At 48.0% G+C, this 24,211-nt stretch overlaps 2 protein-coding genes and 1 long non-coding RNA gene across 5 annotated transcripts in view; 2 read left to right on the top strand and 1 right to left on the bottom strand.

The window, feature by feature from the left end:
• Positions 1–3,716, top strand: part of sdhaf2 (succinate dehydrogenase complex assembly factor 2) — an 89,385-nt gene extending 85,669 nt beyond the window's left edge. Inside the window, exons 4-5 of the mRNA XM_064335872.1 lie at positions 1,789–1,898; positions 3,132–3,716. Of these exons, the coding sequence (XP_064191942.1) occupies positions 1,789–1,898; positions 3,132–3,262 (241 nt within the window). The 3' untranslated portion in view covers positions 3,263–3,716. The remainder of the gene's footprint in view (positions 1–1,788; positions 1,899–3,131) is intronic.
• A 2,494-nt stretch (positions 3,717–6,210) lies between these two features.
• LOC135255116 (uncharacterized) lies at positions 6,211–7,057 on the top strand. The gene is made up of 2 exons (XR_010330085.1): positions 6,211–6,641; positions 6,724–7,057. It is a non-coding gene; the product is annotated as an uncharacterized LOC135255116 (long non-coding RNA).
• A 15,177-nt stretch (positions 7,058–22,234) lies between these two features.
• LOC135255108 (synaptotagmin-7-like) overlaps positions 22,235–24,211 on the bottom strand; it is a 124,625-nt gene continuing 122,648 nt past the window's right edge. For all 3 annotated transcript variants that reach the window (XM_064335865.1, XM_064335864.1, XM_064335863.1), the window contains one exon: positions 22,235–22,876. In XM_064335865.1, coding sequence (XP_064191935.1) covers positions 22,772–22,876 — 105 coding nt within the window. In that variant the 3' untranslated portion in view covers positions 22,235–22,771. The remainder of the gene's footprint in view (positions 22,877–24,211) is intronic.

Raw genomic sequence — 24,211 nt, 5'->3', positions numbered from 1 at the left:
ACATACGTTTGCAAATGATGAAGATGTCTTTGAAAAGCTCTTGAATTTTACATCATAAATATTGTTGGAGTAAAAATTGTCCTTGAAAAGTCCTTGGATTTTGCTTTAGAAACACTGAAGGACCCTTTACGGAGGTTGTACAGGGAATACCTTTTTCTAGGAGGTACTTCAAGGTTCTTTGATTAAAAAAAGAAAAAGACTCTCTGATGTTGAGTGCTTCAGCTGTCAATCTAAACCCTCCTGGACTTAACTGATACTACATTCCTGATAGCAGTTGTTGGAATATGATTATTTTCTTCTTACCGGATGTTGTTGATTGACAGCACGTTACTTTAGCCACACATCAGAATCAAGTCATTACTCTACAAAAGACTGGCTTCCTCCTTCATGAATGCCAATGTGCTTTTATCCAGTTTTTGCTCTTTACAGTTTTCTGGGGCCTAATTACAAACTACAGTTTTTTTTTTTTTTTTTTTTTTTGCAAAATACAATTAGTAGGCTACGTCATACAGTTTACTGTGCGGTCGGAGATATAGCTTATATCTGTAAATGTGTATTTGCTGTGCTTCGCACTGTTCTAAAATGATTGTCGCCTTGATTAGGTCATCGTAACCTTCATAGAGGCTGCTACTGTGACATCCTCGCCACAGTTGGCACGGTTACCCAGTGGTCGCTGTTATCTCCACTGACAGGCAGCATCACTTTAATACCTGTGATTACGTCATCCGTAATGTCACTCACCGTTTGTTCGTCTCCGCGGTAAATACATAGCACTCAAAGTCAAACAGAAGGCATCTTAGCAGGTGTCAGTTCAGCCTTAACCATAAATAGCCTACATCAGTTAAAAGCAGTGCTCCAGTCACTGTGCTTACAAATTGTGTAAATATTGCGGTCTTTTCAGTGTTAAAAGTGAAATAGAAATGGGTGAGACACGTGCTGCCGTCCGTAAAGCAGCGGACTGGAGCCGTTTTGTCCCCATGTGTGGGTGGGTGGGGGCTCAGTACCCCACACCGCAGCGCATTCTCATCTGTGGTCCTTTCTCTCTCTCTGTTACCTTCTTTGCTTTCTACCTGTCTGAATAAAGCAAAGAATATTTATATGAATATGAAGAATATGAGGGCACGTTGTCCTGCTCTCTTTAAAAAAAAAAAAAAAAAAGTGAAATAAAAATGATAGTGTCAACGCAAACTGAGCCACACTGCATTGAATTCTTTGTTGAGAAGTAGGGCCAAACTGGCTTCCCTCCTTCTGTCAACCTGAATGTTTTAATATTAATTAGCCATAGTCTCAGCCACTTGATTATTCTCAGTAGGTACTCACAGTAGGTGTTTTTTCTTCGTCCAATGTCTCCCTGTGTGCCAATTTACGTTACTGTGTTATTTGGACAGGTTTGTGGACAAATATGGGACACTTGACATTGCTGTCGAGTCACTGTCTCTCACGCACTTAGTGGACGACCCAGACTCGACCCAGACCCTTTTCTCTACCGCACAGTCTCAGACTCCAATTTGTAGAACATGGCGGTGCCTGGAAAACTGTGCTTCCGCGGGTTCAAAACGCTTTTCACCAAGCGTGTGGAAAGTCAGCGGGTCACGTCTCAGTGACTCGGTTCATACTTTTTCTACAGTCAATGGTCTGTTTGCTGAGTGGCATACACTTGTACAATAGCTCACATTCAGACTGCGCTACGAACCGGTCTAGTTTTACCTGAGTGAATTGATGACAGTTTCGAAAACACATGCTGCAACACTTGGCTAAACACCCCCCCCCCCCATTCCTCTTTTGCAGTCTGTTTGCCAAGCAGTACCTGAACACCATGACGGCGACCCAGCTGCAACAGTACGACAAGCTGATCAACGAGCCTAGCAACGACTGGGACATCTACTACTGGGCCACAGGTGGGAGAGAGGGGCATGAGGAGGAGGAGTGGAGAGAGGGGGATGAGGAGGAGGAGGTGGGGAGAGAGACGGGAGAGCCAGGGAAAATAACGAAGATGTTCCAAGGCTTGGCGCTCGAGCTGTTGCCGGACGAGCTCGCGCACGCCGGTGCAGATCGAGCGGCCACGTTAAACGGCGGCAAATTGGCCGGCGACAAAAACCAATCTTCCCCACCTTAACCCGAGAGCTCCCTCATTAGGGGGTCTGCTCGTAGAGTCCCTCCCATCGACAAAATTAAACGGGCTGCTGTTGCCTTATCTTGTTAGGATCTCTGATAGGGTTCGCTTCTGAGGTTCGAGCCAATCGATGTGATTAGCGTTTGTTCGCTGGCTCTCGTGTTGCCTGTGGGAAACCTGACCGCTTCTCTGCATCAACTGCAAATCATCAACGACCGTAATCCAGCGTCACCTGTAGAGCCCTATAAGGCTGAACATAGCGAACAGGCTAATATTTCCTGACTAAACAGAAATACTACAGATATACTGTGTATATATACATACACACCCGCCTTACGCTGCAAGTTTTGGGCAGTAGTGCAGTCTGTTAGGTACCTATATTTGAGGTTTGCCTGGTGTAATTGATGTTTTCCCTCTTCGTTTAATTAAATTGATAAAATAATTTCTTATTATACACGTTATCCACGAGGTTCGCGCTACAATTTCTTGTCTTTCTGCTGCAAAGTTTTTGACCTTGCTTACTCCAGTGCGGTGTCGCCAGATTTGAAACCGGCGAACCGCGCTCAAACTCATTTTTCCCCCCGCACAACAACATAAAAAAAAGTAGCTCAATTGGGCAGCCAGATCTGGCAGCACTGCACCAGTTCATTACATTACATTACATTACAGGCATTTGGCAGACGCTCTTATCCAGAGCGACGTACAACAAAGTGTATAACCATAACCAGGAACAAGTATGACGAAACCCCTAGAGAGAAGTACCGGTCCAAGTGCAGGGAACAACCGCATAGTTCAACTTGGACCCTGAAGGTTAAACTGATTAACACTAACACAACGAGAACGGCAACAATGCAATCTACGGAAAAAATACAAGCAGTAGTTAAGACAGTTAATGCACCTAAGTCACCTACGAAACAGCTGCCTAGTTACAACCCTAAGCTTAGTTCACTTGTGGCCTCGAGTGAGGGCCGCGTTCAGCCTGCCTTTCTCAACCGGGCCCCGTCTTCTTTCCGCACAGGGGCCCACCCCACGCCCCCGGACTACCAGAGCGAGGTGATGGACTTGCTGCAGGAGTTCACCAAGAACCGGGACCAGGAGCAGAGGCTGAGGGCCCCCGACCTGGAGTACCTGGACACCGGGAAACAGTGACCGACGCCCCGGCTCTCGTCCGGAGGCTACGCGCGGCGCGCGCAGAGCCGCTGGTTAATATCGCCACGCGATGTCCTTTTTCCGACGTCCTTGTAAATATTTGTATTCGTCGACGTGTACGGAATCCCGTTAACACGCCTGCCCGATCGGCACCTCTCGGTTTCGCCTGCGCAGCGGCGGCGGTGTTAGCGAGGTTCATAAAAAAACGCACCTCAGACGGGGAGCGTTTTTTTTTTTTTTTTCCCTTGCTCGTTCTCGCCGAACGCGGAAAGCCGTTGTTGTTGGGCAGCAGCGGTCCGCGGGGCCTTTGTGTTTAACAACCTCGACGCTGAGAGACTGTTTTACGGAATGATTGACGCCCTACCTTCAGGGCTTTAAATTCGACGGAGTGCAGCGAGCAGGAAAGACAGCTCTGCTCTGTATCGCTGTGAAATAAAGCTTTCTTTGTTCTGGGCCTGCTTCTTTCAAATGTCAGTAATTTCACAAGGGGATCCCTTTTAAAATAGTAACTCCTTGTGCTTCGGGCAGGAATGTGAAACCCAAAAAAAGGGCTCTGATAAAAGGCCCCGAAATCAAATGGAAGAACCAAAACACCAGAAAATACACTGCAACTTTGGAAAGGGAGGAGAAGTCTGCAAAAGAACGTTGGCGTCCGTTGGGCCAGATTGCATCCAGACCGTACTGGCGCTGAACGGGTGGGTGGGCGTGGCTCGGGGCGATGCGCAATGTCTCGTAGTCATAGAGCAAGGGAGGGGTTTGGTTGGCAGGGGTAACCTTCACCTCACTAGCGAGTAGCGGCTCCCCTGGCTCATTCAGACTGCGCTGCCTGCGTCGGCTGCTTCGGCTGCTTCAGCTGCGCAGCCCTCCACTGACAGAGTGGAAAAGAAACAGTTGGCTGACTTGCGGCGTTCCAGGTGTACCTAACATAACATAACATAATGACGAGAACCGGCCATTCAGCCCAACGATGCTCGCCATTTTTCTTACCACATTAGTGCTCTGATTACCTACAGGCTAGATGGTATAATACAGCCCCATGCCTGCTTGTACTCTTCTAAATTCATGACAGAGGCAAGCACAAAGTAAGAAGTACTCGTGCATGCTGTTCCTTTGACTAGTGTATACTTCAGTCATTAATCTTTTCTGCATTCCAATCCAGACGTATGCAAGGTTTATAAATGCCATTTTTGGCTGGCTGGTCCCAGCACTTTTTAGTTTTATTCATCAATCACGCTGCACAGATCAGCTTCATTTGGCCTGCGTCACGCGTGTTCCGAGGGTTTGAAGTCTCCCAGCGTGTGTCTCGAAAAGCCGGAGGATTTGGTCTTCTGAAATATACACGAGAGATTTCCATCCGGCTTCAAAAAGTTTAATAAGTTTAATAATTTCTGAATTTGAACTTGACTCCAAGTAAATAAAACCAATGTGAAGGCTTGAATTTCAATTGAGAATTTTGGCCGCATTATTATCCTTATAATGGCCACAAGATGGCAGTGCGCCCTGAATTTTGTATGAACTCCAGCATCCATCATTACATCGAGTATTCATGACAACGTTTTACGTGAAATGGACCAGCGGGTTTAGTTCTTTATTGGATGAGAATATAAACAGTTTTTCATCTGTTCATCTGTCCTGGTATCCAGTGTAATATGAGGTGTTCAACAAATGAGTTATTCTTGACCATTATCTAAACTGTCCTGGTTCTAGACTGCTCTGATGCATCCTTTGTATAGTACAGTGTGTATTATATCCCCTAAAATGGGGAGACTATGTATATAAAGGGCTTTAATTCCTATACAGATCACCAAATATTAAAATTGACAGTCTGCACTTTAATGTCATATTCATTGTTTCATTTCAAATCCAGTGTGCTAGAGTGCAGAGCCAAAACAACGAAAATTGAGTCACTGTCCAAATGCATATGGATCGCACCGTATAATAATTTTCTCTTCTCAAGTTGTAGTCTCATACAACTTTATTTTTCTAAATGATGAGCTAACTGTATAGGCCTGCATTGCTCAGTGGTTTTTTGAAATCAACATCATTAAATAAATCTTTTCCCTTTGATTTTGTACACACACCCGGTTATGTGGTCAGGAGGTTAATTTCAGACAGCTGCCGCGACTGTTTTTTGGTCCATTTTTCTTTGAGATTTTCCCCAACACCTCCTTGCCTCTGTGGTGATTATTGTTAATGAGGAGCTACAGTATATGCACATCAATGACTATATCACATCCTAATTGTGAACCAAATACATACAGCATGCAACTGCATACAGGGATCCTGCTAAAGAAAGGTATCACCTTGAGCAGGGGTGAACTAGAACTAAGCACCTTGAACTAATGCACTTGTTGTACGTCGCTCTGGATAAGAGCGTCTGCTAAATGCCTGTAATGTAATGTAATGTAATGGGTGTCCAGTCTTATCCAAAAAGGGCCAGTTTGGGTGCACGTTTTTGTTTTAGCCCAGCACCAGGACACCCGATTAAACTAATTAACTGATGATGGTCTTCAATCAAGACGATAAGTAGAATCGGATGTCTTAGTGCTGGGTTAAAACAAAAAACATGCACCCACACCGGCCCATTTCGGATAAGACTGGACTCCCCTGACCTCGAGGATTCACTTGTAACGTGACAAATTTCCAGTGATCTTCTTCTCGCGAAAGGATAAATGATAATATGAAACGATGCGACATCACTTCAGATTACTCATAAACAATAACAAAAGTTGACAATTCCAAGTATTTTTTGTGGCAGCTTTCCCCCCAGGTTGTCACAGTGACAGCGCAGCAGCAGGAAGCACCCCAAATAAGCAGGACACTCTCGTTGCTCAAAGTACCACAAAGTAACAGCATTTCTCTCTAATGCCACCCCTCTACTCTCAAAAGGATGACAGGAACCACAGAACACAACTTAATATTGCAGGTAAACAATAACAAAATGTGATATTATGGGGCGACATAGCTCAGGAGGTAAGACCGATTGTCTGGCAGTCGGAGGGTTGCCGGTTCAAACCCCGCCCTGGGCGTGTCGAAGTGTCCTTGAGCAAGACACCTAACCCCCAACTGCTCTGGCGAATGAGAGGCATCAATTGTAAAGCGCTTTGGATAAAAGCGCTATATAAATGCAGTCCATTTACCATTTACCATATTTCCAAGTATCTCTCCAGCTGTTCAAAGACGCTAAAGCATAGCTGAGTGTATACAAGATGGTGGCACAGTGGAATGGCTGTCCATGAAAGGGGACTGGATATGCATCACCGTCGACCATTGAAACCTAATACATTGAACTTCAGGACAGTTTTCAACAATTAAGCGAGAGCTTACAAACCAAGGCAATGTCTCGAAAGTTATTTTTTTTGTTAAGTTTTTGTATCTAGTTACATTACATTACATTACATTACAGGCATTTAGCAGACGCTCTTATCCAGAGCGACGTACAACAAGTGCATTAGTTCAAGGTTAAATTATTTTATTTGCTATTTTGTACAGAGTATTATTATGATTGACTAAGACTTCTGAGTAGAGAAAGAGTAGGAAATAAAGTTAGAAATATTAACTTGAAAAAAGAGTAGTATTTTTTCTAAGGGTGGATCAAGATAATTGATTATTCAGTTTTCTCACCCACTCCTAGATCTCGCCCTGCATCTCTGTCTCCTTGACTGAGTGCGTAAGAATGAATTGCAATACATCAGTATGTATAAATGTCATTATATGATACCATCATACAAGTCGTATAAATCAACCTCCTTGTATTTGTCTGGCAATCTGCTAAATGAAAAATTTATAGGTATGGATCCTGTGTGTGTGTGCGGGCGCGTGTGCGTGTGCGTGTGAATACATAGTGTATGTGTGCATGTGTATTAATGAATATCAGCCTGAGGTAACTGTTATAATGTGTTTATTAATCAAATTTTATGTGTCTGTAACTGTCTGCTGGATGTGTACGTAGTGAGAGTGTATAGTATATGTATAAGAAACATTAATATGCATTAGATGTGCCTGTGTTTTGTAGCCTGGTTGTTACCTGGTTCTTTTTCGGTGCTTGAGGTGAGTCAGCTTCCCACATCTCTCACAGTGGTCTCTCACAGATATGCCAATGTGCCTCTCGTCCTGTCCCCAACCACCGTCTGTCACTTCCTCCATCTGTCCTTAAGCAGTGTATGTGGATCCTGTTTCTCCATAATCTGCATTGACAGAAGTAGAATTCCTCTGTTCTTTAACTCATTCTGTTTCCTTGACATATTGAAGCTAATGTAAATATCTCAACCGGGATGCAAACTGTGTGTGTTCAGATTACAAGGCCGCTGTTTGCAACTGGCCTTTGGGATTTTTTAAAATATCCTAGAGAAACAGAAGGAATGCTTGAATATGACCACACCCTGCCCCTGCCCCTGCCCCCAAACACACACACATCCCCACACACGTAGGCCAACACTTTCGAAGCTTTCTACCCGAAATACGGACCAAAGGGAGCTCGCGTTGTGATTTCAAAGATAAACGAATGCAACCGATGAACTTCGTGAGCCTTCAAACGCCTTTAGCAGTAGAGCAGTTTAGCATTAAAAGCAGCGGCGGAAAAAAATTAATGACAAAGACGTGGCGCACGCGACGCTGACAAACTTCTATTTTGGCGTCGGGTCCTCGGGAAGAGGACGGGGAAGCGCGGTGTTTCTTTAAATAGCCTCCCATGATGTCAGCAGGGGTCTCCCGCTGAGCGATCTGTTCGGCGCACCTTCCGCCTTCTGTTGCGGTTCAGAGAAGGACACCACCTCGGGGCCCCCCTGTTTGCAGGAGCGCGGCGGTCTGTCTCTCCTTCTGTTTGTCTGTCCATCTGCTCCCTGAGTCATTTTTCCCACTTTGCTGGCAGCCCTTGTCGGAGCTACAGGACATTCACGACAGCTAATCCCGTATGCTTATTTTGCTTGTTCACCATTATTCAGTGGCTTTGCGCGCGGCTAAATGATTTATAATTAGCTTGTGGATGCGCAAAACATTTTGTGTTGACGGCTTGTCACCCCAGTAAAGCCTGTCGAGAAGCAGAATTTCTTTCGGTCTGTCTCCCAGGGCCGCTTCGCTCTGTCAGCCAGAACATCATTTTTTGGTTTGCCGCCTCATCTTTGTCAAACACTCCACTTTCACACCGCTCACTTCTGTTACGGAATTTCAGTGATAAAATTCTGTCCCCCCCTGCACCCTCCCCGCCTATCCTCGAGAGAAGACTGGGGAAGATTGGCTGCCCAAAAATAAACAAAATATTTATCTTCTCAGAACTCTCATTTATGAATGCACAAACGCACGACGGCACAAAACACTTTACTGTATTCGCAGGGTAACTCTTCGATCCCATTTGGAATACAATTCAAATTCGCACACTTAAAAGGCTCCATTTCACTCCAGTGTATTTGTAAGCTATTACAGTAAAAAAAAAAAAAAAAGAAAATAAATAATACATTTCAAATCGTTTAAACAGCTCCCGCACATCGGCCTACGTTTGACAGGACGCCCCCGACTAGGTCTACAGCACTGAGCCGTAGGGAGCCCAGGTGGAAGGGAGCATTTTCTGCCTGTCACCTTTTTAGTTAAATATTGATTTAGCTGGGAAAAATGATTGTGCATTGTCGTCCCCCTTGTCCTCGTTCATCAAAAAAGAAAAAGAAAGAAGAAAAAACTCGCACAAAGTGCATTTTTTTTCCTGTATTGAAGGGATCCAGGCTCCCCACAGAGATGCTCGAAAACATTTTTAACTGCTGAAATCCTAACTCTGAACGTCTACAAGCGCGCTGGAAAAACCAAACAAAATTATCTTTGCTTTACAACAGTTCATCTCTGTCTGAGACAGCTATTTTCCCCAAAAATAATCTTTTCCTGAAGGAGGAAAAAAAACACAGGAGTCTTGGCATGTAATCTATTGTGTCAAACAGTCCTTCAAACACACAGACTCCTCACAAGCACGTCAGTTGACATTCTGTAAAACAACATAAGCTGGCCTGTAAAAACAATTCCACCTATTTTTATGCATATGGAATTTCAGTTGTGTACAAGGCATCCTAAACATCTGTGTACAGGGAATTTTAGCGATATTTAAATAAGACAAGGCAATTGGGAGGAGGGTGGTTGTACAGTCTTTCAGTTTATTGCTCATTATGCCTTTCTATTCATATACTTTATATATGCACAATTCCATTTCACGCTGACATTGTGAGGCATAATAGAATTCAGTGAACATTTCCACTCTCGCTTGCTTTTGCATACGCCGTGCTTTTGTGCTCGTAGCTGCGGCTCAGACTGAATGGGCAAGCGGCGTTTGAGGGGAAAGGAGAGGAAGCGGAGGAGGAGAGCAGACAAGGAAACAGCGAGTAGGAGAAAGACAGCAATAAGTGGCAATAAGTGAAGCCGATAATTTGAAGTTCTCCTTTGTTACTTCAGCTTTTCCGGGGAGGTGTGGGAGAAACTGGCGTGACAGACATGATTGCATGTTTGAAACGTCTCGGGCTGAACGAACTTCACCGTTAGAAACCAGAGCTCTTTGCAGATTGTTTCCGGTGCCTGAAAATGAACGTGCACGTTTTCAGAGCATTTTTTTTTGAATGCGTTTGTATGTTACAGTATGTGGTTTCTACATTATTGTTACTGGATTTTTTTCTTGAACAGTACTCTGTGACTTTGCATTAATGCATTGTATATGTTGCAATGTGTGAAATCTGTATGTGTACTGTTACAATTCTTAGTGAGTATGCACACTTTAAAACTGAAATGGGATATGAATTCACTTGTCAACGTGCAGTATTTCTAAGATGGAGGAAACAGCATAACTGAAAACCCCCATGTTTCCCTCCATACCTGTCTGCAGAGACACCCAGGGAGGGAGGGATTCGGTTAGCAGTGTATCCCTGTCTTGCTCTGAGATAGCAGTTCTTCCGGTTGATTGGATACTTGTAATCAGTGGCAGCTGTGCATGATGAAGTGTGCTCCCATGGGCTGGCTAGTGGGCTGCAGAGTCAAAGAGGCAGCTGCTGGCAGAGTGCTTTGGAGGAGTACATGTAATTTTCTCTGCTCTTAATTAATGGAAGAAACAGCACTGATGGGGGAGGGATGATGGATTGGGCATTCCAAATTGGTAGAAAGGAGACGGAATGGAAATTTGTGTGAAAATTGAATAACTAACTACTGTAACTAACGAACTAACTAACTGAACTCAGTAAATAAATAAGTAAGGCTGGACAACCAAGTTAGTAAAAATGTTTCTTTAATGTGGAACAAAATCAGAGCTCAGCTCCACAGTGCCCCCACCTACCCCCCACCCCCCCGCCCCAGTAACCCACCCCCCCACACATACCCAATTGCAGGGAAGGGGGGTGGGAGGAGGAGAAATCAATCAATAAGGTCACAGTCCACTCGGCCAAAAAAACAGGAGAGGCGGAAAACCTGGAACTTAAAATCCAAGCGCTTCTGGGCTGGGGCTAGAATGTACCTGATCGCCACCCCCCTACCTCCCCCAAACCACACCCTTAGGAGTCAAAATGACAGACCCCTCCGTTAGCCCCTGGAGCTCCACTTGGTCTGAGAAATGACCTTTTTCCACTATCTGCTAACATCCCATTCTGAGGGTACAGGTGGGAACTCAAGGTACCCTGTCAGAAACTTTTTCTCTGGATTCACATGCCCACAGATTTTGCAGCTCTGCGACCCGGCGTCCATACGGAACCAACGGGGGGGGGGAGGGAGAGGGGGGCGACAAAAAGAGGCGGGTGCCACTCGGGGCTCGCGTCTGAGGGAGGGAGACGAAGCCGGATGAGCAGGCGTTTCCTTCAGTCGCCGCCGAAACGCCCACGGCCTCTCCGTTTGCCAAAGCGCCTTCCTCGGGGAGCGGCGCACCGAAAAGCACGGAGTCCATCGAACGCTCGTCGCTTCGGCTGGAATGTCTCGAGTCTTTAGGTTTTTCCTCTGGAGGCAAAGGAAGGAGGTGTGGCAAGAGGGGAGAACGCGTCCAACCATGCCCAACCGCAGCCCAGCACTTTACTGAGAATCCACAGACACTGGGAACACTTATACACCGAGACACACAACGGGTGCAGTGGGAAATGAGAGGACAAACATTTTTTTAATGGGTTTGGCTTGTGGTCCTGGGTGGGGGCGGGAGGGGGGGTGATGATTTCCCACACTACCTCCCCCCCCCCCACTGCCACCATTCCCACTGAATCAACAGAGAGGAGAACAGAGAAGAGATCTGTGTTGACTCAGCAACAAACACACACACAGACAGCTAAACAAACATCCAAAAATGAACTTCACACTGGCAGTGCAGTGTGTGTGTGTGCGTATGTGTGCATGCGTGTGTATGTGTGTGTGTGCGTGTGTGTGAGGCAGAGTGGTGGGGGTATTCATCTCTTTCTATGCTCTTATTTCAAACACCGAGAAAGGAAAGATCTGAGAAAGTCCATTTCAATTGATTTTGGATCATGATAGCTTCCTACTACAAGCACCGCTCTCCTAAAGAAAGAGAGAGTAAGAATGGAGATGGGGGTGCGCAGACAGAGGAGGGGCACAGGGAAGGCTGTGGGGAGGCTTGGGGAGAAAGGACCCAAGGGACTGGGACGCAGATGGGAGGGGACCTCAGGCAAATCCGGGCAAGTGCAGGCACCTCACCGTGACAAGTGATGCCTGAAGCCGCTGGGAAATGGAAGGAATTTAGGAAGAGACGAGAACAGACATCAAAGACGCTCAAGTCTATTCCTGGACCGATGAAAAGAATAATCATATCAGTAAATTAAGATGGGCGGATACAGAGGAGCCGTGAAGCCAGTGGAAAGGGCCTCTTCCCTGAGGAAGTGTGGGTGGACCCCCCCCCCATTTCCTTTGGTGATGATTACCAATTAGAATCAATTGAGTTTAATACGAGTGGGCGGAGCCTTATACCCAGCTTGTCAAATGGATTTGCTTGGCCGTTCTATCCACGGCGCCTGATGACTTGTGTTACCCTGTGATTGGTTTTCCCCGGCCGTTGTCTATTTCCTCGGTTATCTTTCTGTGTGTGTCAGTATGTTCCTGAGGAGTGGGAGGAGGAAGAGGAGTGTGACAGTGACAGACTGGTGGAGAGAGAGAGAGACAGGGGAGAGACTCACAGACACACAAAGAGGTGGAGGTACAAATGAATCGATACAAAGAGCCTCCATTATCCGTGCGTTATCTGCTCTTTGGATTAACGATTACCGAGCCCCTGTCTTGGCCGACCGATTGAGAGATACGCCGGGAGGAAGCGGGAGATGGAAATAGAGGGCGTGTGCTTCGGTTTGCAAAATCTGTCCAATGCTTCAAAAAACACCCGATGTGACGTACAAATATGCATAAATGCAGTCGTGGGGGGTGGGTCGGGACAGGCTGATGAAAAGGCAGAGAAAATATGGACCGGCTGGCTGGCAGACAGACAGACGGACAGAGACGTACGGACAATCGCGTTCGACGGAACGGCTGTCCGGAATGTCCCCGTCTCCCAGGTTCCGCCGCACTCTCCTGGTTGCCAGAACCTTGCTGCGTTACTTTTTAGAAAAACCACCGAGAGAAAAAAAAACAAAGAGCAAGAACAACACATAGCTTCGATGCCACCAGATGATTTCAAAAAAAAAAAAAAAAAAAGAAAACGAGAAGAAAACAAACCTTAGGTATAAAAAAAAGCATCTGTGCCATCTGGGTCTCGGATACAGAGCGGAGTTTCTCCTCTTAAACAGCAGTACGTTTCTTCTTTTAGTCTACCAAGTATATACTATTCACCTTGACCAGGCAGCTAAAATCTATACAGTATTGTCAGTTTTTTTATTTTATATATATATATATATATATATATTTATAGATATTTTTTACACTATACAAAGTTGGCAAAAAATAAATAAATAAATAAGTAAACAAATACATGTAATCAGATTGTACACATCACAATTTGTGTTGAAAGTTAAAACACTTTGTTGGGTAGGTAGGGCTGGGAGAGGCCGAGAGAAAAAGTGGGAGGAGAGAGAGGTGAAATTGTCTTTGACTCCCTCGAGGCAGACGAGGCAATGAGCAATAAGCTCTTTGACGCATGTGACAATAATTGGCAATCGTCAATTAGCGAAAGGGAAGACCTATCGAAGTCATGGCGCAATTTCACTATGCAAAACGCTGGGGATGAATTTCATGCTAAAATATTTCTCTTTTTTTTTGGTTTCTCTAGTTTTTAAAATGAAACTGACCGCGGGGGGAAAGATAAGCGCTCATTCTAATTGTTCTTGCAAGGAGTATAGACCATTGTCAAATCTTTGTAAAGAATAAATCCAAACTCATCGTAATTTCAATTCTCAAAACTCAAGTCCTAATGATTGTAAGAAATTCAGAACGACCCTCCATTATTCTTTTCGGTTGATTTCCACCCCATGCAGAGTTAAATTCTATGATCCTTCAAAACTGAAGTCCCTCCCAAGGATCAATGCAGAAGTGTTGCACCGATATCTCACACACTACCACTACCAAAGGTCTACACGCCATTTTAAAACAGACCAAACTAGTGGCTGCAACATACTTTCTGGTATATTCAGAACAAAGAAGTCAAACAGAAGCTGCCAATCTTTGTGCAGTTGCGTAGCTTCGTAGGGCATATCTGTGCAACACTGCTAGCTTTTTGACTTTAGCCTCGCTTAGCAGCTCTACAAGACCTGGCCCATGGCTGCTGAGCGAGGCTCTGCTGTTTCTAGCCGAATCTCATCTGTTTGTGAGATCTTATGAGTTACTGTTCATATTTCTGACAGAATGTGTAGGGAGAATTCAAAAGGAAGAGGACGTCTGAGTCACGGTAAAGTGCTTCGCTTCGTACTTCTATTGTATTAAGATCCAGGCGTCTGCGTTTTTTTTTTTTTTTTTTTGGCGATTCCGAGCATCAAGGTAATGGAATGTTTGGATTTAAGGCAAATTTTCTCTCACCTCAGAATGAGTACTACAGCGCACCCCCCCACCCACCCCTTCCAGCTGCTTCACCAAAGTGATATTTATAAGGAAGGACGTGACTGTTATCTGAGCGGACGGTGTTCAAACCGGGTGTCTGGGACACGGGCTTGCCTGGTATCTATCTGATGCGGAGAGCGCGTCCGCGCCCTTGGCTCGACTGCGGCGAAAGCCGGCCTGACGTCGATAAGCGCCCGGCGGAAAGCGGGACTTCGGCCAGACGATCGAAGGGAGAGCATATGGGGAACCGGCGGGGGGGGGGCGGGGCACAGGAATAGGTACGCGTTTCTCTGAACGCGCGAGCGGTTCGGAGAGGGCGAGGGAGCTCGGGACGCGGCGGGTCGGGAACGCGTCAGGCGCCGGCTTCCTGGATACCGCCGCTCTGGGCGCGACGGCGAAGGGTACGACGGGTCGGCTAGGTCGCGCGGAGCCGGCACCTCTCGGGAGCAAAGCCAACTCACTTCGTCCTCTCTCTCTCTCTCTCTCTCTCTCTTTCGACCAGACCTGACGGTCGGGCGTCACCATGTGACGTGTGTGGGGCCCTGCCGTTCGCTGGGTCGGAGGGTTGCCGGTTCAAAACCCCGCCCTGGGCGTGTCGAAGTGTCCTTGAGCAAGGCACCTAATCCCCCAACTGCTCTGGCGAATGAGAGGCATCAATTGTAAAGCGCTTTGGATGAAAGCGCTATATAAATGCAGTTCGTTTACCATTTACTTCACTGAGAAAAGCTTTCGGGGAGGGGGAAAAAACTTGCCCCTTCTGCTTTTCAAAAGCCTGGGCTCCCAAAATACAGCGACTGCTCTCCTGAAGCCCCGCCCCTGAACCACGCCCTCCATTTCTCCGTGGACGGGAAGCTCTCCTCTCAGACCCAGCGACGGCAGTTCTGACATCAGTAACGGACGCCGCTGCGGACGGACGTCCTTAAAATCGAACAGAAACGGCGATGCCTTCTTTCAGAACGTTAGCTCCTTTCAGAACGTTAGCTCGTTTCGTATTTTTTATTATTTTCAGGCGCGCTAAGAGCGACCCCCTCCCATCGCGGTCTGATTATTCACCCGTACCCACCTCCGGTCCGGCTAAAGTGGATCGGCACTCCCTTCACACGAGCATTTGCACAAGAGGAATGGGCTGAAGATATAATTACTTTGGCAGTTTTTTCTCGGTTTTCTGATAGAAGGCATTCAAAAGAACGGGCCAATCCCTGAGCGGAGGAGGGCCCCCTCCAGCCAATGAGACGCGGAGGTCGACGTGGCGACGAGGCCCTCGCGTTGCGCAGCACCGAAATACTCCTCCACGCCAGCCGGCGTTACTCCTGTAGAATTCCGCACAGCCAGACTTTAATTTAACAGTGCCGCCATGTCACCTGACGTTTGCAATGGGATTTGGTTAGACATCCCTGGTATCAGCACGTGTCTTTCAGTGGACGGGGGAGCTCAATTTGAATTTGGTCCTTATAGTGCTGGGCAAGGACTAGGGCCTGTGTCTCTCTCTCCCTCCGCCCCTGACAGCCCCACACTACCAGCAACAAAAATACAGCAGACATCAAAGCGCCCTTATTCAAGAAGGGCGGTTATTGTTATTATTATGATAATCATCAATATCATCATCATCATCATCGGTATCGTCATTAGTGTGATTTTTCGTCATCATTTAAAGTGAGAAATGAAAACTTGATTTTACAACAAATGTTCGTTTTTTTTTTTCCCCCGACAATCTGTACAGAACAAAAGTTTTCCGAAAAAGAAGAAAAGGTGTCGTCTCCCCTTTCAGCGGAGAGATGAACCCGATGGAAGAACACCAAGCACACACACACACATAGACCAACAGTCAAATGTAAACAGAAAATCGTTATTACTCTTATTACTGTTTGACATATTCATGTAGTTATTCAGAATAATGCTTCCTTGAACCCTGATCGGGAGGGGGGTCACATCTGGCTTTGCGCCAGACGCTTAAAAAAATTAAAGGGCAGAGCTCGGAGGAGGCGGAGTCTGGGAGGATGGGCCCAGGCTAACTGTCACGTGCGCCAATAATCGGTTTCCCGCCACCGGATTGGCTGACCTGGCCCCAAACACAATCGCCACTCGGGCTGACCACAGCACCTAGTGACCTAGAGAGACCTAATGACAGACGGAGGCGGGTTTCAGCGTTTCGCGTCACTTCCTGGGCCGGTTCCTCCGAGAGGAAAGAAAAGCCACCAGGAAACAACGTGGCGTAGAAACATCGTAGACCTGACGAAATAGTATTTCCTGATGAATCGATCGCGTGCTGACCGAGAGACGGCAGCGCCTAGGGTTAGTTTTACCTGAAAAGCTTCCATAGCAAAAAAGTACCATTTTCACGTTCTACGTTTGTGTTCGAGTGTCAGGGTAGAACCTGGGACATATCGCGCTGCATACCGTGGGCCCCGGTGCCTGCCCAAACTGAATGGATTAGTTGAGCTGGTAGAGCCCAGCGACAGCAGTGCTGCTCCCCTGCCATTCTCTGCTCTTCCAAAGGAAGCAGCGGCTTTCAGTTTTTCAGTTCAACTTCGCGTGCGTTCGTAGCGGAAACGCCCCCCCCTCGCCCCCCCCCTTGGCAGCCGCACCCCCCGAGCGGGGCCCGTTGACCCGGCGACTGACGGGCTGATTAAAGTTACTGTTAAATAAGGGAGGTGTGGAGCGATGCCACAAACACCTGGCAGTAGCCCACACTGCGGGCGATGCCAGGCGTGCTCTCTCCCCCCTTCCCCCAAAGCAAGGCAATTGAAACCAAAAAAAAAAAAAGATGAAACCCGTCCAAGGTTTTTGGCGCTCGCGGCCAGAATCTCATCGCTCCTCCCCTGGCGCCCGCGGCCTGCGTTTCCTGGAGCCGACGGGCGGCCGGCGAGACGGAGGGAGCGAGAACGACAGATCGGGGGAACAGAGAGGGAGAAAAAAAAACGGCACTCTGAAAGGGAGAGCGGGCGGGCAGACGCGGGGGGAAAGAGAGAAAAGAGAGACGGACGGGGGGAAGCGGGAAAATATATACGACCCGGCGCTGCGGCCTAATTTCTCAGGGCGGGTGAAACGTCGCGGCGCGCGCGCCCGGGCGGTACGCGCGCGCGACGGCGAGCAGGTGCCGCCGCGGCGAGGCGCCGTAAATCTCGGACCCGCCCCCCCGCCCGCCCGCCCCAGCTGCTGCTTCCCGCGCCGAGGGAAACCGTTGAGTCGTCGGGAAAAAAGGCGGGGCTGACAGGCGCGGCCGATCGAGAAAGGAGCGCTCGGGGAAAAAAATAAAAAATTGAGAGAACGACGGACGCCTTCGGCAAATGGGCGTGACCTTTCCTCGCGCCGATAAATCTCTTGGCGGTCTGAACGGGGGAAGCGGGGAGCGGAGGCCACGGGGAGGGCGTGGCCACACCGACAGTGATGAAGCTGAGCTGCCGTGTCACAAATAAACATGTCAGCTCGGCTGGCTTCCTTACAGAGGGGACGCACCCCTCTCTCTCTTTCCCCTTCTGTTTTCCTTCTCTCTCTCTTACTCTCTTTCCTGTTCTCTCTCTCTCTCTTTATAGAAACGGCAGTATTATACAAATGTCACTTATTAGCTGACGGGTGTGACCAGTATCCTCTGCTGGAAGGCATTTTTGTTTCAGTAACAGTCGTAATTTTCCTCTAAAATATTGGACCCGTTGTGGCAGCGGCGTACCCCGCCGCGGCGTTAGCGTAACGCTAACAGGATGATGTAATCCCGAGTAAAGTGCTAAGGAGAGGACTACAGCAGCACGGTACCACACAGCATTACCTTCTTTTCCCCCCCTCAAAACTACTCTGCTCTCTGCTCCCCACATCCCTTGGTTCAGCCTACCCAGAATGCACCAGGAACGACAGCTAAACGATGACCTGCGGAGGGTGAGCCTCATACTTTGAAGCAACGCGAACATGCCCCCCCCGCCCCCCCCTCAATTCCTGTTTTGGTTTTCTAGCTGAGGGCGGATACCCCAAGGGAACGCGTGTGCACCCCTGACGCGTTAATAGGAACACGGTGTGCCGGGACACACGCTGTTCACACGCCTCACGAGCGCCTTAACACGCACCCGGCCTTACGCTCCGAAAGTTCGACCAATTATCCGCTTGCCTGTCCGTCAAAGCTTCTGACCCGGCAAGGGGCTGGAGAGGTTCAGGCAGCCGGCGCCTGGCTGGGACTACAGCCTGTAGCAGCGCTGATGACGTGAGCGAGGCTAACGCTAAAGCGCCGCGGCTTCGCCATCGCGCCGACAGGGCCCGATTGCGGTTATTGCGTCCCCTCCCGGCAACCGACCCAGAGCGGGTTTTAGAGAGTCCTGGCCCCAGCACACAGCACCAGTCCTCTCATTAACCGCAGTCCCACGAGCTACGCAGACACGCGGTAGGAAATTCAGCCCTACCAGGGAAAAAAAAAATGCTAATATCTCATTATCACAGCAAAAACCTGTCAAAAACCCCGTCAGAAATCCAAAAAGTGGGTCATTTTATTAATTTTTTTTTTCCGCTCTGAGAGACACCTTTGCGCAGTCAGCCGACGCCACGGCGCTCTCCTGTTTAACGCGGCGAAGCGGTCTGATCCGCGCCCGCCGCAAATCGCTCTCCCCCCCCCCCCCCGCGTCAGGATCTGCTTTTCATTTCTACCGTAACAAATGCCAGCGGTCAGGACGGGAGCGGCGCTTTCCCCGGCCGCTCGACACCGCCGATAAATCACGTCCCAGGCGTGACTGACAGCCCCTGCCTCTCCGTCCGTCCGCGAACGCGCGCCCGAGCGCGGCGCGGCTACTCATTCTAAGCGCCGGCGCTTTCGGTCTTCCGCCTGTCACGGGCCGACGGGCCGTCGGGCCGACGTAAATAACCGGGCTACTGGCCCCTGGCGCCGCCCGTCACCCTGCGTGCCTCCCGCCGGTGTAAAGCGCAGGTGCGGCACCGCTCTGAGTGGGGAGACTTACGATGTGCCTGAATTTACAGCGCCTCCCTTCAGTGGTCTCCCGTGTCATCAAGTCAGCATCAGGAAGGAATAAGCAGCCAGCCCCTCCCTCACTCATATTCAGCAATGCCCTGCTCTCTCTCTACTGCACATGCTCAGTAATGTCCTGCTCTCGCACTACTCCACATGCTCAGTAATGTCCTGCTCTCACTCTAGTGCACATGCTCAGTAATGTCCTGCTCTCGCTCTACTGCACATGCTCAGTAATGTCCTGCTTTCGCTCTAGTGCACATGCTCAGTAATGTTCTGCTCTCTCTCTACTGCGCAGGATCAGTAATGTCCTGCTCTCGCTCTACTGCACATGCTCAGTAATGTCCTGCTTTCGCTCTAGTGACATGCTCAGTAATGTTCTGCTCTCTCTCTACTGCACATGCTCAGTAATGTCCTACTCTTGCTTTACTGCACATGCTCAGTAATGTCCTGCTCGCGCTCTACTGCACATGCTCAGTAATGTCCTGCTCTCACTCTAGTGCACACGCCAGTAATTTCCTATTGAAGCTCTAGTACACATGCCCAGTAATGTCCTGCGATCTCTATTGCACATGCTCAGTAATGCCCAGTTCTCTCTATTGGGCATGCACAGTAATTCCCTGCTCTCTCTCTAGTGCACATGGTCAGTAAGGTCCTGCACTCTCTCTAGTGCACATGCTTAGTAATGCCCTGCCTCACTATGCAGCACACATGCTCATTAATGCCCAGCTCATTTTCTATTGCACATGCTCAGTAATGCCCTGCTAACTCTTTAGTGCATTTGCTCAGTTAATGTCCTGCTCACTCTGTAGTGCACATGCTGTGTCATGCCCTGGCTGTGTCTATCTCAACGCACTTGCCTAATGTTGAGTATACAAGTTGCATACAAGTTGTATACACCTTGGATACTCAATAGTAAGCAAGTGTGCTACTTTGGACACGGCTTCTGCCTCACTCTGTAGTGCAATGGAACAACTGCTGCCTGATGATAAATTAATCCGTTAATATAGATACTTTGAATATTCAACACCATGTATTGGGCATCTACCATACACATGGACAAAACATGTATATGAGAATAAATTGATACCTATTTTTCTTGAATGGTTTGTGGCTCATTCAGAATTAGTGTATGAAGCACCTTGAAGTGATAATTTTGCACCATTTCTGAAACTTCCTGTCAGAATGCAGCATAACTGCATGGAAGAATGACTATAACACATATGCCTTAACATGTTTGTGACTTATCTCAGTTCATTGTTGATGTGTACAGGTTCCCTGTGTTCAGTGACTCAACGCCTGCCCTGGAGAAGGCCGAGGCACTACTGCCACGCACTCCTCTGTCCGTCACTGTCACACTCCCTTCATCAGTCGGAGCTGCCCAGATATTACCCCTTTAGCAACCGTGGAGTTTCCTCGACTCCATTTACATTATATGGCGTGACAGCCACAAGGGGGCGCCACGTAGCCCCCGTTGCTGCACGTGCGATGAAACCGACAGAAATAACAGCATTCGCCCACAAAAGCAAGTAGCGGCGGTGTGGCCAAACAGCCTCCCTGTCTTAGCGGTAACAGCGTATTCACGTTGCGCGGTGATATTCACTTCCTGTCTGAAATGGCGTACGTGCAGGCAGTGCGGCAAAACCATCGCGCTCGCAACAAACTAGCGAGCGATGGCGATGCCCGCCCCGCCCCGCCTTGGCGCAGGTCACCCCCTCCTTGCCGTGACATAGCCGGGCCCAGCCAGACCACGCCTCCCCACAACCACCGCCTGCCCTTTGTAGCACCCCCTCCCTTGAAAATATGAAACATTTGCATTTCATTATTATTAGTATAGTTCTTATTATTAGTCATCAAAAAGTGCAGATCAAGCTCAGCGCCTCTCCCCCACTTCTGACAGCAGGGAGAGGGAGAGAAAGAGAGAGAGAGATTGACAGAGATAAAAAAAAGATTAAGAGATATGAAGTCAAAATGGCAGAGGGGGAGGAGCAAGGGATGAAAGAAAAGCAAAGAAGAAAGAGAAACGGGGAAAGGGAGATAAAGAGAGGGACAGTAGGACAGAGAGAAGAAAAGACGAAGAGAGACGAAGCCAAAATGGCGGAGGGGGGGGGGGAGGAGCAAGGGACGAGAGGAAAGCGAAGAAGGAGCCCGACGAGCAGAGCGGAGCCCGCCGGCAAACTTGGATTTCCAGGCGCACACACGAGGACGGAACGCACTCTCACACGCACACGCACCAGTCAACGCGGGTTCCGATGAGGGGAGGAGGCTTGCGTCAAAGGGGTTTCTCAAGAGCCCGGAAGCTTCCGGCAAGAGCGTTTCCCCCCGGCAGCGAGAGAGGGAGGAATAAAAGCGAAGAGCGCGGGGCGAAACGAACCACCGAAGCCCTGAACTCAGGCGCACGGCGTGGCCCCCCCAAAAAAAACTGACTTTTTGCTTTCTGTTTTTTTCGCTTGAAGTCTGGAAGAACATTTTTTTTTGATTGGTTTCTTCAGTTTTTGTTTTTTCTTTTTACAAGGAAAAAAAAACAACAAATGACATCAATTTTTTCCTTTTTCTCGGATCCTTTTTTTTCGCTCTCCTTTTCCCAACCTTCGAAAATTTGTCCCTTGGAAATTTTATCCCGTTTTACTCGCGTTCCAGTTTTCGGATTTCGGATTTTTTTTTTGTCGTTTCCTTTTTTTAAACTCTACTTTTGATGGAGCTACAACACAGCACCCACTGCACACATGGACAACAAAGGGGTTCCAGAGAGGGAAGATCCACTATCTTTGTCCCAGAGATGAAGGGATAGAGTGAAGGAGGGACGAGAGCCGAGAGTCCAAGTCCAGAAGAGCGAATCCATTTTATTCCGTCCGTCCATCCCATCGACGTTCTTCTTCCACTCCGCCTAGCTGTCTTCCCTTTCTTTTGAGAGGAAGAGAGAGTATGGGAGAAAGGAGGAGAACACGAGGAAGGACGGGTGGGCGGGGACATCCCTCACATAAATGGGCGGAGCATATGTGAAACAGTGGTGATAAAGCGATAAATCACAGACGGAAGGGGGACGGGGTTCTAGCCAAATTTGGAAATGAGAGGCGGACCCGCGGATCCATGAATATAGCAAGAGACAGAGCCTCTTCCTGGAGGGGCCACAACTTAACAAAGATGTCAGATTGGATTGGTCAGTTAGCTTTAACGTGACTATGCCATTTACTCCAGGTCCAATTTTAGACTTGTAAAGGATTAATTGGCTCCGCCCACAATGTACTCCAAGAACGTCACAGAAGGGAGGGGCCAGAACAAAGGGCGGGTACAAGCGCAGAAGGGCAGACAGACAGACAGACAGACAGTCAGAAACAGGGGGACTATTGGCGGGAGGGAGAATCGACAAACAGACAGAGACAGGGAAGAGAGCGGGAAAAGAGAGAGGGACGCAGTGAGAAAAACAGAAGAGGACCAATGGGGCTTAAAAGAGTCCTATGGATGGCTAATTGTACCCGTGTTTCGCAGCCTGGCAGCGAGTCAGTCTTGTGCATAAGGACAGGTTTTTTTTGGGAGGGAGGGAGGGAGGGGGAAGTGGCCTTAAACGTAGGGGAAGGGGGCGGTGGGCGGGGCAATCAGGCCTTGAGGGCGTGCCATTGGGCGACTGCAGTGCGCGGGCGCCCAATCATGTCCTTCCAGTGCTTTACTTCCGCAGGGCCACTTTTCCATGATAGGTAGATCTGCGAGAGGGGGAGAGAGAGAGAGAGAGAGGGGGGGGAGAGAGAGAGAGAGAGAGAGAAAGAGAGAGAGATGCATTTTTATTAGATAAATTAGACCAGACGGGACTCAGTGTTGCAGTACAGCCTGCCTATAAACCTATTTTACATTTGAATTGAATTGAACTGAATTGAATCGAGAAGGAAATACAGAAAAAACATAAAGTTTGGGAATAAACCTTTTTTTGTATTTTAATTTGTGGAAGAGAAAGAGACAGAGAGACTCCTAAATGAGACAGTGCCAGCAAAGCGCACGTTGCTTGCCTGCAAAGATACTTTGCATAGGGAACAGAGAAAGAGAGAGAGAGAGGGAGAGAGGGAAAGGGAAAGGGAGAGATATGCCTATTTTAGTCATGCTTCGGCAATATGTATATATATATATATATATATATATATATATATATATATATATATATACATTATATCAATAAAGCTCATTTGAATTTGAGAGAAAGACAAAGAGAGAGAGAGAGAGAGAGAGAAAGGGAGAGGGGGAAATGGAATGGGAATGAGAGAGAAAGGGAAAGGGAAAGGGAGAGATGTGTTTATTCTGTTTGTTATACTCATGCTTTGGCGATAAGTATATATATATATATATATACGTCATACCAATAATGCTCATTTGAATTTGAATTTGAGAGAAAGACAGAGACAGAGAGACAACAAGCGAGAGAGAGAGGGAGAGAGAGAGAGAGAGGGTAGAGAGAAAGCACATATGCCTATACTGCCTTGGAACTGCTTGGCAGGGGTGGGACACTCCTGTCTTTTTGATTAAGCACATTCGGAGTGCTGTGAAAATGGCAGGAGAGGGTGAGAACCCAAGCCCTGTGGATGTAAATCAGTTCTGGGTGACTCAGTAAATCAGTGTGAATGTGCATGCACTCCCCCAGACAGTGTCACCGCCGGCCAGTCCTGGCAATGCTATTCCAGTTCCACTGGGTACTGGATCCTATGGTCTAATCTAACCATATGCGTAAAGTGCAACAGAGGGTTTCCGAAAATGATTTAAAATGCTGGGGCTCGGGGGCTCAATTCCTAAAAGGATCGTAAAGAAGACACAATGCAAGATGGAAGCTGATTCGTTTTTTTCAGTGCTGTTCATTTCTGAATGAGCCAGTCAGTTTGTGAATGAGTCGGGCACGATGTCGGTCAGCTTGTGAATGAGTCGGTCACGGTGTCAGTTCGTTTGCAAATCACTCGGTCGCAGTGTCAGTCAGTTTGTGATTCAGTAGATCACAGTGTCAGTCAGTTTGTGATTCAGTAGATCACAGTGTCAGTAAGTTTGTGAATCACTCAGTC

Source organism: Anguilla rostrata, chromosome 5 (assembly GCF_018555375.3).
Source record: "Anguilla rostrata isolate EN2019 chromosome 5, ASM1855537v3, whole genome shotgun sequence".
In the NCBI taxonomy this organism is placed as follows: domain Eukaryota; kingdom Metazoa; phylum Chordata; class Actinopteri; order Anguilliformes; family Anguillidae; genus Anguilla; species Anguilla rostrata.
Note: the sequence above shows the minus strand (reverse complement) of the source record. Positions and strands in the feature narration are given on the sequence as shown.